The 12,317-nt window shown below is 39.8% G+C and overlaps 1 protein-coding gene across 2 annotated transcripts; it reads left to right on the top strand.

Annotated features, from left to right (window-relative positions):
• The first annotated feature begins 482 nt into the window (after positions 1 to 482).
• Positions 483 to 7,964, top strand: BLOC1S4 (biogenesis of lysosomal organelles complex 1 subunit 4). 2 transcript variants are annotated; one of them, XM_072604006.1, is made up of 5 exons: positions 518 to 897; positions 4,660 to 4,731; positions 5,388 to 5,489; positions 6,688 to 6,822; positions 7,189 to 7,839. In XM_072604006.1, the coding sequence occupies exons 1-5, from the start codon at positions 565 to 567 to the stop codon at positions 7,288 to 7,290; spliced, it is 744 nt and encodes a 247-aa protein (XP_072460107.1). In that variant the 5' UTR covers positions 518 to 564; the 3' UTR covers positions 7,291 to 7,839. The 2 variants fall into 2 exon arrangements, with proteins under 2 accessions (XP_072460108.1, XP_072460107.1); XM_072604007.1 differs by lacking the exon at positions 5,388 to 5,489 and having other exon boundaries at positions 483 to 897; positions 7,189 to 7,964.
• The last annotated feature ends 4,353 nt before the right edge of the window (positions 7,965 to 12,317 follow it).

The raw sequence follows: 12,317 nt of genomic DNA on the forward strand, positions 1-12,317 counted from the left end.
GGCAGTGCCGCGGCCTTCCCGAGGGAGGAGCCTGTCCCGGCAGGGCCGTCTCGTTTCTGGGAGCTGAAGGGTCTGGTTCGCACCCTCGACGAAGGACGGCGGCGGGTGCGGTGCAGCGCGGCGCTCCTCGGTGGGGCAGGAGGCGGACTACCATGGTTAGCACTGGTTCTTTCTCTGGGATTAGCCGCGCTGGTGGCAAGGAAAGGCAGGGGCGGGAGACCTGCCCCTTACCGACTCTCCACCTCTGGGTCTGACCAGTTAATGGCATTCATTCCTCCGGCCCACCTGTATCACTCTCATTCACGGCCTCTGCGACCCGACCACACGAAGAGCTCAGCCTGGTTTCCGAAGGGCCTCCTCTCGGCCCCCCCAACACGTGACGCGCATGTCTAAGACGGGCAGGGAGCTGCGGGGCGGGGCAGACGGAGCTTCCCGGGCGCGTCCAAGCTCCGGGTGGGCGTGGCTAACAAAGGGAGGCGGGGAGAGGATTCCGGCGCGCGCCCGCGGGATCCCGCACTGGAACTGCGGGTGGGCGGGAAGGGAGCGGCGTCGCGGGAGCCGGCCATGGAGAGGGGTCACGCGGGTTTGGGGCCGCGCGAGGGCTTGGCACCGGAGGAGGAGCTCGAGCCCCCGGGAGCTGCCTGGAGCGGAGACAGCGGCAATGTCTCGCAGAGCCACAGCAGCGCCTCTGGGCTCTGGGAGGAGGAAGACGAGGCGGCGGCGGCCCAGGACGAGGACGCGGACGGGGACGACGAGCGGGGCGGGCGGCGGCGGCCCAGCCGGGACCGCGGAGTCTGCGGCGACGCCGTGGGCTCGGACCTGCCGCTGCTGCGCCGCTCGGCGGCTGGCTACGCCGCCTACCTGCTGCCGGTGGCCGGGGAGGGAGGCGGCCCGGAGGTGAGCCGGCCCGGGAGGGAAGCCTTGGTCTCTGGGCCTCCCCGCCACATCCCCCGAGCTCCTGCCGGACTCTGCCCCGCAGTCTCCGGGGAGGAGCCCCAGCTCGCGCCGCTCGGGCTGTCGTCGCCGTAAAGTGCGCTCTCCGCCCCCGGCTGCGCTGGTCTCTCCGATCCTCCGCCTCGGGGGGGGCAGGCGAGCCCGTCGGTCGGACCCCGGACGGCCGGCCTAGCGGCCCTGGGGTGGAGCGCCTCCTTCCCGATTGGAAGCCGCACCCGTGCGGATCGCCTCGTTTTTGGTATCCGTAAGGATCGGCATTAATGATGGATACCTCCTGGGCCGGTAGAGTCAAGGAGTTGATTTATATTCTCTGGCTGGGAGAGCTGTATGTACACAATGTATACTGGGAGATTTGGGGTGGGAAGCGTTAGCAGCTGGAGAGATCCATAAAGGAGCTGTTAGCCGAGCGGAGCTGGGTGGACGAGCAGGCCTCCCGAGAGCCAGGGGTGAGGCGGAAACAACAATCAGCATTGATTAGGCGCCTGTTGTATGCCTGGCACTGTGTCCCTAAAGTCCTGGGGCAGTTGGCCGCTCTCAGAGCTTAAGATGGCTCGCGTATTTCAGGCTAGGGAAGCAGCCTGCGCAAAAGCCCCAAGATGCTAACAGGCAGGTCAGCGTCGTTGAACCTCGGAGAGCATGAAGGGAAACAATGTATAACTGATGAGCTACTTCAGTCCCACCTCCCCATTCATTCGGAGCCAGGATACAAGGAGCATTTCCATGTCTTAGTACTGCAGGGTGGCACCTAGGACCGGCCAAAGTGTTTTAGAGCCATTAGGCCCTCCAGTTAAATGGGTTGCATTTCGAAACACAGCACTTTAGTAAATAAGTAGGAGAGATGGAAGTGCGAAACCAAAATAGAAGGGGAAGGTGGTCACGGGACCAGTAAAGTACTAGTGCCTAGCGGTTTTTGTGTATGACTTTATTTTATTGTGTTGTTATAGGAATTAAGTTTAAAATAAAATATTCCCCCCAAATAGACTTAATAACCGAAAGATGATTGTGCTATTCAATTAAGCTATTGTGTTTTCCTTTAAATGTTAAGCTGGTTTTCCAGCTAAGTATGTTGTAAAATGTTTATGCCTTAAAGTCTGAGAACTCAGGAGGCACATAGTGGAAGGAATACTGGATTTGGAGAGAGGGTAAGGCTTGAGTCTGGACTCCTATCACTTTAGCACCTAGGTGACCTTAAACAAGTTCCTTCCTCAGCCTCAGTTTACAATGAAAAATGAGGGAGACCCAAGATGACACTTAAGTCCCTATCCATTGATTTTTTACAAAGTATGTAAATACTTGTCTCTACCAAGATGATTCCCATATAGAGATATTGAACTTAACATTCTTAAACTCTGCTTGATCCCTCATGAACAAGTACCTGCTTGTCATATCTAGTCAACAGCTCAAACTCAGCATGTTCTTAACAGAAACATCACTCCTCCCCCTCAAATCTCTACCCTCCTTCAAATTTGATGTCTTTTAAAATAAAGAGTTATATCACCATCTTCTCCATTTTGCAAAGTCTTAATATACTCCTGCGTGTGTTACATCTGTACCGTACTCTTCTCTCAGCTGGATTATTGTCACTTTCCTAGGCTACCTTGGTTTTGAAGTTCAAATGAGATAATCTACATAAAACCAAAATGTTACATAGATGCTAACCAACATTTCTAGACTTTATCATTTCTAATCTATCTTCCACATAACTGCTAGAATAATTTTTCTAAAGTCCGACCTTCTCTTGCAACCTATGGAATGTACTAATCAAAGAATTTAGAACTGGTAAGGAGGAGTTATGCAAGCATATTGCAAGACTCAAGGGATACAGAGGCAAACAGTGTTTTGTCCATTGAGGGGAAAAGGAAGGGAGGGAATAAGAGTGCGGAAGAGACCTTGCTAGTCAACCCTTTCCTTTTCTAGATGAGGAAACAGGCCCAGAGGAATAGCAACTTACCCAGAATTACAAATTCAAATCTAGTCCTCTTTCTACTCAGTTGTTTATTCTTAGTGAGCCCAGTCTTTCTTAGAGATCATATATATCTTTTCCTAGATGCTCACAAACCCACTCTTTAATAAGCCTCCTGCTGAGGTGTAAGGTCAGCTTTTTTTTTTTCTTGTTCTGGATCCATGATTTCATCAGTGAAGGAAATTCCTTTCATCACTGAGAAGCAGCAGTTCATCCATAACTTAGGGTCTTAGAATTCCCAGGAGTACAAGGTCAAAATTACCAGCTTGTAATTTCTAGAATCTACTAGCAATTTATCCTTTCCTGTTCATGGTTTCTCAAAAGTTACTAACAGTGGTTTTGAGGTGATACCTTAATTCTTTGACTCCTCTAATATGTAATTTCTCTGGATCTGGATACTTAGCAAAGTTTGATCTGCTGTCTTCAGTCAACAATTTTCTACCCCTACCATTTGCCCTTGAAGGGATTTTTTTCCCCCTGTATTAGAAACCCTGCACTAGCTTCTTGTTACTACCCTTCTGTATCAGGTTCAGATCCTCAATTGTGATTTTAAACTTGTCAGCTCACCTATCTCTAGTTAGTGCTATTTTAGGGCATCTTACATCTATTTTGAGATGGAATATAATAGGCTGTAATACAGGCCCCCTTTCTTTCATTACTCATCATACCCTGCTTTCCTCTTTTTGTACCTTGTCTTATGTACTTTTCGTTTTTCTTAGGACATATCTTTTTTGTTGTTGAGTCATGTTTTTCAGTCGTGTCCAACTCTTTGTGACCCCATTTGGGGTTTTCTTGGCAGAGATGCTGGAGTGGTTTGCCATTTCCTTGTCCAGCCCATTTTACAGATGAGGAACTGAGGCGACAGGGTTAAATGACTTGCCCAGGGTCACACAGCTAGTAAGTGTCTGAGGCCAGATTTGAAGTAAGGAAGATGAGTCTTGTTGATTCCAAGCCCAATGCTTTGTCCACTGTGCCACCTAACTGCCATGCCAGTCTTACATGCATGCAATTTTCCCATACTTAGAAAAAATCTCTTTTTCATTCTCTAAAGTATATCCTTTTTAAAGGCCACATCTTCTGTAAGTTTTCTCACTAAAGTAGGGTCCAGTTTGCCTAATAGCCAAGATAAATTTATATTTATAGTTATATAGTGAATATTATCAAGTAAGCACTATCTTCTAACATGCCATGACCTAAGTATTCTTTCAGTACCATACAGACTGTACTTCTATTTTACTCTATACCCTCTTTGTAGAATTGATAATGTCTCAACATCAATAGGCCCGTATGCTTGTAAGCAGAGAGAGAGAGTTTTTGGTCCTTAATATTTTTGGAATCTTAAAAATCTACTCATTTGCCATAGCAGAAAGCTAAATAAAATTTAATAAACTGAGAAACATACTAAGTTTTAAAAATTAAGACAATGATTTATTACTGACTATATGAAATATAGAATTAGTTTTAACTTCATTAGCATAGTGCCCATGATATACTATAAGATCAGCTACCACATTATGAATTTTCTTTTTTAATCACTTAAGGCACAGAGGAGTTGAAAATCACAAATCACTTGAAATACAGTATTAAAAATTGGTATAAACTATGGAAAAATGTCTTTTTCATTTTATTTTCTATCCAGATATTCACTTGATGAGAAAGTTGTCCCAGAAATTTATTGATGCTTCATTAAACTCATGTCAATTGGAAACATTACAATTAAACATTCTATTTTTGTATTACAGATAGAAGCTTTAGACAGGAGTCTTGAAGACCTACTAACTAGAGTTGATGAATTTGTTGGGATGCTAGATATGGTATGTTGTGGCTGAACTCATTTTTTGCTATTCTTTTATAAATATGCACTTGTGTTTAAACAATCATGATGTTCTCAATTCCTGTTCCATTTTTCAAAGCATTGTTTAGTGCTTTAAGTGCTCTGTTTCTATTAAAGTTACCTTGTTTACTTAGGTGATATCTCACCAATGGAACATAAACTTTTGGGAGCAAGACTCTTTTTGTCTTTGTATCACCAGGACCCAGTACAGTACCTTATAAAGAGGAGGAAATTAAGATTTTAAAATGGCATCAAGGAACTACATAAATGGAAAGGAACATGCAGGCCAACCATGTAATAAGAGCAAATGATAGATAACAGCCTCTATGCTAGACTGGTACCTATATAATATGGAGACCTAGAGAAAAGTGTTCCTCTCCACTTCCACCGGCACACTGGAGATGTACTCCCTAAGAAGTACTGCTGGGATGTCACAGTATGAGATGTGACAGGTTGTAATATCTACCATTGGTGAGGAATATCCACACTAACGAAATCACAGATTTAACTCAAGTAGTGGAAATTCATCCTATATGTGCAGTCTAGTAATGGTGTTCATATTTTTCTCCAATTAATAATCGTTATGGTAAAACATATAATTTATATTTTGGTAAAATCATTTATATTTTGTTTTAGATTCGAAGTGACTCCTCACAAGTAGTCAATGAAAGTATACCTCATATTCACACCAAAGCCACTGAAATGAGTGAGATATATAGAAAGATTGACAAATTGGAGGTAGGTAGTAACTTTTAAAAGTTACATATGATACAAATTAATTTTTGAAGGCAGCATCAATGTCCAATGTTTACTGTATTTATAGGTTTGCATTTTATTGAAAATTTCTTTGGTTGTCTGTTTTGTTTTAAAACTACCTTTCATTTATCTTTATATTGGCACACACTTGGTCTCAGCTAAGACAACCAGTATAGAGCATCAGTATACAACCAGTAATAATCAGTAAACATATTCAAACTTTCACATATAGGTAAAATGAATTATAATAAACTTCAGAAGGACATTTCATTGTGTTTAGAAACTTCACTATCTTAGGACTTCTCAAGGATGTATGTTCACATTCTAACAGTAGTTAAGACAGTACTTATAACTAGCAGTATAAGCTGCATATTTATAATTTTTTTAAAACCAGAAAAGACTGGTGAGAAGTATATTGCAGAAGTTCTAAATTTAACTATAGGAATTAAGAATAAAGGAAAACATCCTAGAGATACTAACAGTGGGAATAGCCAAATTTGGTGACTGTCTGAAAACAAGTGGAAAATAAGATAGTTGTCTACTCTCAGAAGAAATCAATGAAAAACAATGAGTTTAGGGCTTAACTTTTACTAAGTATTTAGAGATGGTAGCTAAGTATTAAGAGATCCTGGAAAACAGTGAGATGGAGATGGAATATACTTTGTGGCTTAAAAAATATTGAAGATTGTTTTTCTTAATTGGATGTGAGATAAAATCTCACAGGCTATAGACAAACTACAGACTCCAAAGTCATCAATACTCGTTTAATTTTACTTGTTTTATGGGTGACAATGTTCTTTTTGGGATTTCATTAAAACTAATTTTTAGTATTAATCAAGTTTTCAGTATTAATCAGTTTTTAAGAACCAGAGAAATGTCATTTTGTCATAAAACAGCAAGTCTTAGCTTTCAAAACTGTTTAACTTAAGATATGAATTAGATACTATAATAAATCAGTGCCACTTATTAAATTGTTCTGCCTTTTCTTTTGTCATTCAGTACAAATGAACATTAAAAATTGCATACAGAAGTAGGCAGAAGAAATTTTGTATTCTTTCATGCAGGCTTATTAGTTTCTAGCATTTTTAACTTGTGCAGTTACCCGCAGGACTGGGCCACATACATAGCATAATATGGAAAACCCTTCTGTTTCTGTTCACATGTTTTCCTTCCTACCTAGGCCTTTGTTAAAATGATTGGAAATTGTGTGACTGGAATGGAGGAGCAGGTGACAAAAGCAGAAGCAGAACTTGGGACATTCCCCAACACATTAAAGAAACTTTTGCACACAATTAATGTGCCATCCTTCCTTAATGTAAGTTATTAATTTTAGAAGTTTGACTTTGCTGTATGTAGTTTTTTAAAAGCCTACAGTAAATTAAATTATCATCCTAAATTTGTACTTCCTTACCGCTAGCTAGTTCCTCATACCAATGAAATGCACTGGTATGAGTGGGAAGACATTTTTAAAATTTAGAATTAAGTAACTGCTTAGCTTCTCTGACTGAAGAGAATGAGAGATGTTTTAGCTGTGGCAGATAATTTTTCTTAAAGTAAGACCAAAGATAAATCTGAAATTTGAAGAATAATAAACAATTGGGACAAAAGTTTTTGTTAAAAAGAGATCATGTTACCTTTTTCTATGATATGTATGATTGTTCTTTTTTACAATTATTTCCAGAAGTCGTATTCTACAAAGCAGCAACAAACTGTCTATGAACCTCCTATCCTTTTCAGGACAGAAGACTATTTTCCTTGTTGTAAAGAAGGACCTCAGGCATGATGTTGCACAATACAGCTACTTAGGAAACGACATATCAAAGGAGAAGTTCTTATCTTGAAGAGATTATTATTATACCTATCTACTATTTAGTGTAGTTAAGGTTTTGTGTATATTCAGCAAGCAGTATTTTAAAACAGTATTTTTCATTTTGTGCAGAATGCATAGCTTTCCATGTCTTCCAATTCTAAACTAAAATCTGTTTAAAATGGAGTAAAATGAGTAAATATTTCCTTATAATTATCAAAATTGCTACTTTTATATTTATACCATCCTTATGAACAGTATTACCTTTTTAAGAATTACCTTCACAAGGTCTTAAAGAGAAAAACTACTGAAACATTAATGAGCATTATTTATTGACATTCGTAATGGTTGACAGTCTTCCTATAGTTTATTTTTTTAATGAACTGTAAATTAACATGAATTAAGCTTTATACATTTTAAACTGTAAACTATGCAAGACGATTGCTTTGTAATTAATTTTGATTATATTGAGACTTGATATAGCCATAACTGATAAATTCAATTAAAACTGAAGACTTAACTGCATAGATTTTTTTCTTGAAGTGCTGTTGAGCAAGAACATAGAAAACTGTTTTCATTGAAGTTTTGTTGTGTCTTGGATACAGATTTTCCTCAGTGGATAACAATAAAATTTAAGAACTTCCATAAAATGTTTATGTGAAAAAAAATTATATAGTTTAACTCTTAGCTAATATTTTAGCAAAGTCATGCAATTCTTTCAAGTCAAAAGATCATAGAAACATTAGAAAGGACCATGGAGATCTGGTCCCCAAATCTCCAATGAAGAAACAATTGCACTGGGCTTCAAAGTAACTTGTCACAAAACCAGTTAGTGGAAGATTTTTATATGAGCAAAAGAGAAAAAAAACCCTCAAGAGGAGGCTTTGCATTCTTAAAATAAGATTGAAGAATTGGAAGAGCCTCACTCCCTTATAAATGAGGCATAGCAGTGTTATGATTTCCCAAAGGCCTTACCAGTAGTAAGTAGCGGAATATTTTGACTCCAAATCCAGTGATAGGCAATACCATACCTTTTCAACTTACTATCCTGTGATTACAAGATGGACCTCCTTTACAACAGCCAAGACAGGCAATCCTTTCTGTATAATAAGATTTCAGCTTCTTCAGAGCTTGTTCTGCTTTCAGTGAAGAGGACAACTAGGTACCTGAATCCATTCTAGTCATGTAAGTAATTGTAAATGATATGAGTACAAATAGAACTAGGATAAATCATTAGGACTTTATACTTTTCTAAGTATATATGTTACTGTTTGATACTTTGTCCTCATTTGTTCTCAGTAAATCTTTTTTGGCAGTTCTTTACTAAAAGGCCTATAATAAATTAATCCAGGGTCTTGAGAGCTAACGTAGCATGTTAAAGTTTGCAAAAGTTTGTACACATTTTAGTACACACACACACACACACACACACTGTGTGTGTTATGTATATGTGTAAGTTAGACAATTTAGATCAATAAGATGTTCAAGTACAGGTGAAAAAAACATGGGGTTTACACAACACATTGTGTGAAAGATTTGGAGAGTTTGAGTAAAAGCACAGGGAATTAACACTGACCTAGAACCAGAAAAACAAATATAATAAGTTCCTCTCCTAAAATCTGACTTTAGTTTCTCACTACAGTTTACTTGTGGCCTTTTAGGCTCTGACAGTACAAGTCCAGGGAGTTCCTGTTGAGCTCTAAAGACTTCAAGTACACTAGAAATGAGTTGTATTTCTCTCATCTAAAGACCAGCTAAGTTTGGAGAGCCTTGCCACCAAATTGGCTAATCAATGACAAAGGTCATTTGGCGAAAAAGCATCTCATGAATTCTAACTTGTACAGAAACTTGAAAAGATGCCAGCTGTATCAGCATCCACCAGGAAACCAGGCCTACCTTACAAACCATTTTGCCATGTCCCTTGCTGTTGCCCAGCTCCTCCTCCCTCCCCTAGCAAGAAAAATTATCCTCCAGGCCTAGAAACCATGTTTCTTCCACAGATTCCCCTCCTGCCCAAATTAGCCTCAGCTTTGGCTTGTTAAGTCATTTCGATTGCATCCACTTTTCATGACCCCATTTGGGGGTGGTTTGCCATTTCCTCTTCAGCTCTTTTTACAGATGAGGAACTGAGGCAGACAGGGTAAAGTGACTTACCTAGTGGGGCCATACAGATAGTGTCTGAAGCCTGATTTAAACTCAGGAAAATGAATCTTCCTGACTTCAGGCCCAGCACTCTATCCACTGCAACTCTGCTTTGGCACTTCACCCTGAGACTGAGCTGTCATTTGTTGAATAAAACCTCACTTAACCCTCTTTATTTGCTCAGGCATTGCACCGTATTTTACGTGACATTCGGCACAGGCATGCAGGATGGTAGTGACTGGTTTTAAGGAAGGGGATGAAAAATGAATAGTCAAGAGTCTCATATATAATTCCCTTTGTGTGTATAAATATATTTATCTATAGTGTTCAAACTTTTAAAAGAAAAAAGGAGCTCTTTAAAGATAGGGACTACTTTTTTGTTTGCATCCTCAGGGCCTGGCTATTGTAGGCAATGTTTAAAGGCTGTTGATTCCCTCAGTGGGAATACTTACGCCAATAAAAGCCCTCCATACCTACAGTAAGATAGTTGCATTAACAGAAATCTCAGAATGAGATTATACTCCCATTGTATTCTTCTGTCCAAAGCCAGACAAAATGGAGTATTTTGTTGAGTTTTGGGTACTACATTTTAGGTAAGTCACTGACAGTCTGAGGCATATGTGGATGGTTAAGGAACTAAAAAATGCCAGGTAACACAAGAGCATTTTGTGGTGTACAGAGTTTTTTCTACTCACCAACAAATCCCTCCTGACTACCTAATATTCCTTCCACTATGCCAGGCCAGCATGAGAACTGGTTTAAAGAACTAGTTTCAGGTGACAGAAAACTTGTGGAGAACGTGACAGCTATCTTTAAGTATGGTTTCATGGGATAGGGGAGTTAAATGTATTTTTACATTTTTGCCATAGCCCCAAAGCACCAACTTGTTTGAGAGGGCTATTTGAGCTCGGAGGAAGGAAGACTTATGAGCATATAATTGTACAACTACAAATTACAATTAAGCATTACAAGCTACCTTTCAGAAGTGGTGTGTCTGTCAGGTCTTCAAAAGAAGGCTTGGATGACCACTTGCGAGAGACATTGTAGATGGGATTCTTGGTCATGTATGAATGGGATTAGGTGACTTATTTCCAACTCTAAAATTTTACTAGCCTTCTTTCATTATTTATCCATAAGTGTTTACTAGGTACTACTAAACATTGTTTTAGGAGACACCTCATGTTTACTAGATGTGAAGTGTTTATTTTCTCAATGTGTTATTATGTGTTTGAAACTTTTTGTGGGGTCAGCCTCCCAAAAAGAAGAGGAAACAATTTCTCATGGTCTCATTGACTGGCATAGTTCAGACTAGAATTAGTTCATCCAAGTCTCGTTCTACTCATTTGATCAAATGGTGGGTACAAATGTTAAGTATTCCTTTCCTTCAGGTTTCTACAACTTGAAAGAGACCCCCCCCCAAAAAAACTCCCGGGACTATTAACAGCCAAATTCCAGAGCAAACAGGTCAATGAGAAAATATTGCAAACAGCCAATAAAACAATTCAAACATTGGAGAGCCACAGTCAGGATTACACAGGATTTAGCAGCATAGGTTAAAGGATCAGACGACTTGGAATATGATATTCTCGAAGGCAAAGGAGTTAGGATCATACATAACCAAGAATCACCTACACAGCAAAACTTAAGTATAATCCTTCAGGTGAAAAAAAAGGATATTTAGTGAAATATATTTCAAGCATTTATGAAAAGACGAGCTGAATAGAAAAATCTTTAAAATACAAGTCTCAAGAGAAGCATAAAAAGGTGTAAATAGGAAAAGAGAAATCATAAGGGATTCAGTAAGGTTAAACTGTTTACGTTCCTACATGGGAAGATGATACTTCTAACTCCTAAGAACTTTATTAGGTCAATCAAAAGCAAAAAGGACATGGGTATGAGTTGACTATGATGGGATATTAAAAAAATAAAGGGTTGAGAAAGGGAGAAACCGTGGAGGGAAAGATAAAATGCGCTAAATTATTTGACATAAAGTGTAAAAGAATTTTTACATTGGAGGGAAAGATGGGGGATTAGCAGATAATTCTACAGCCTTACTCTCATTGGAACTGGTTCAAAAAGAGAATAATATACACTCATTTGGGCATAAAAAGCTACCTTCTACAGGGAAATAAGGGAAAGGTAACAGAAGTGGAGGGCTGATAGACGGGATGGTGGATTGGAGGAGGCAGTAGTAAGAAGCAAAATTATTTTGAGGAGGGACAGAGTGAGACAGAAAAGGATAAATGGGGAAAAAATAAATAACTGAAAAAATTGTTTACAGCAGGTGTCTCTTATAAAGGCCTCATTTCTCAGATACGTAGAGAGAACAGAATCAAATTTAGAAGAATACAAGCCATTCCTCAATTGATAAATGGTCAAAGGAATGAACAAGCAGTTTTCAGATGAAGTAATCAAAGCTATCTAGTCATATGAAGTGCTCTAAATCACTTTTGATTAAAGAAATGCAAGTTAAAACTACTCTGAGGTACTACTTCACACCTATCAGAGTGGCTAATATAACGTAAAAGGAAATGATAAATTTTGGAGGGGATGTGGGAAAAATGGGACACTAATGCAATTGATGGAGCTGCGAACTGGGCCAATCATTCTGGAGAACAATTTGGAACTCTACCCAAAGGACATTCAAACTGTGCATATCCTTTGATCCAGCAATACCATCACTAAATCTGTACCCCAAAGGGATCATAAAAAAGGGAAAAGGATCCATTTGTACAAGAGTATTTATAGCAGCTCCTTTTGTGGTGAAAAGAATTGGAAAGTGAGGGGATATCCATCAACTGGGGAATGGCTGAACAGGTTGTGCTATGACTGTAATGGAGTACTCCTGTGCAGGATGCTTC

The sequence above is a fragment of the Notamacropus eugenii genome, chromosome 4 (genome assembly GCF_028372415.1).
Source record: "Notamacropus eugenii isolate mMacEug1 chromosome 4, mMacEug1.pri_v2, whole genome shotgun sequence".
NCBI classification, from domain to species: domain Eukaryota; kingdom Metazoa; phylum Chordata; class Mammalia; order Diprotodontia; family Macropodidae; genus Notamacropus; species Notamacropus eugenii.

Bases quoted from the DNA above. Each gene is read 5' to 3' on its own strand.
- BLOC1S4 (XM_072604006.1), top strand. From the start codon at position 565: ATGGAGAGGGGTCACGCGGGTTTGGGGCCGCGCGAGGGCTTGGCACCG. The intron at 898-4,659 runs GTGAGCCGGCCC...TTTGTATTACAG, and splicing joins GGGAGGGAGGCGGCCCGGAG to ATAGAAGCTTTAGACAGGAG. The intron at 5,490-6,687 runs GTAGGTAGTAAC...CTTCCTACCTAG, and splicing joins GAAAGATTGACAAATTGGAG to GCCTTTGTTAAAATGATTGG.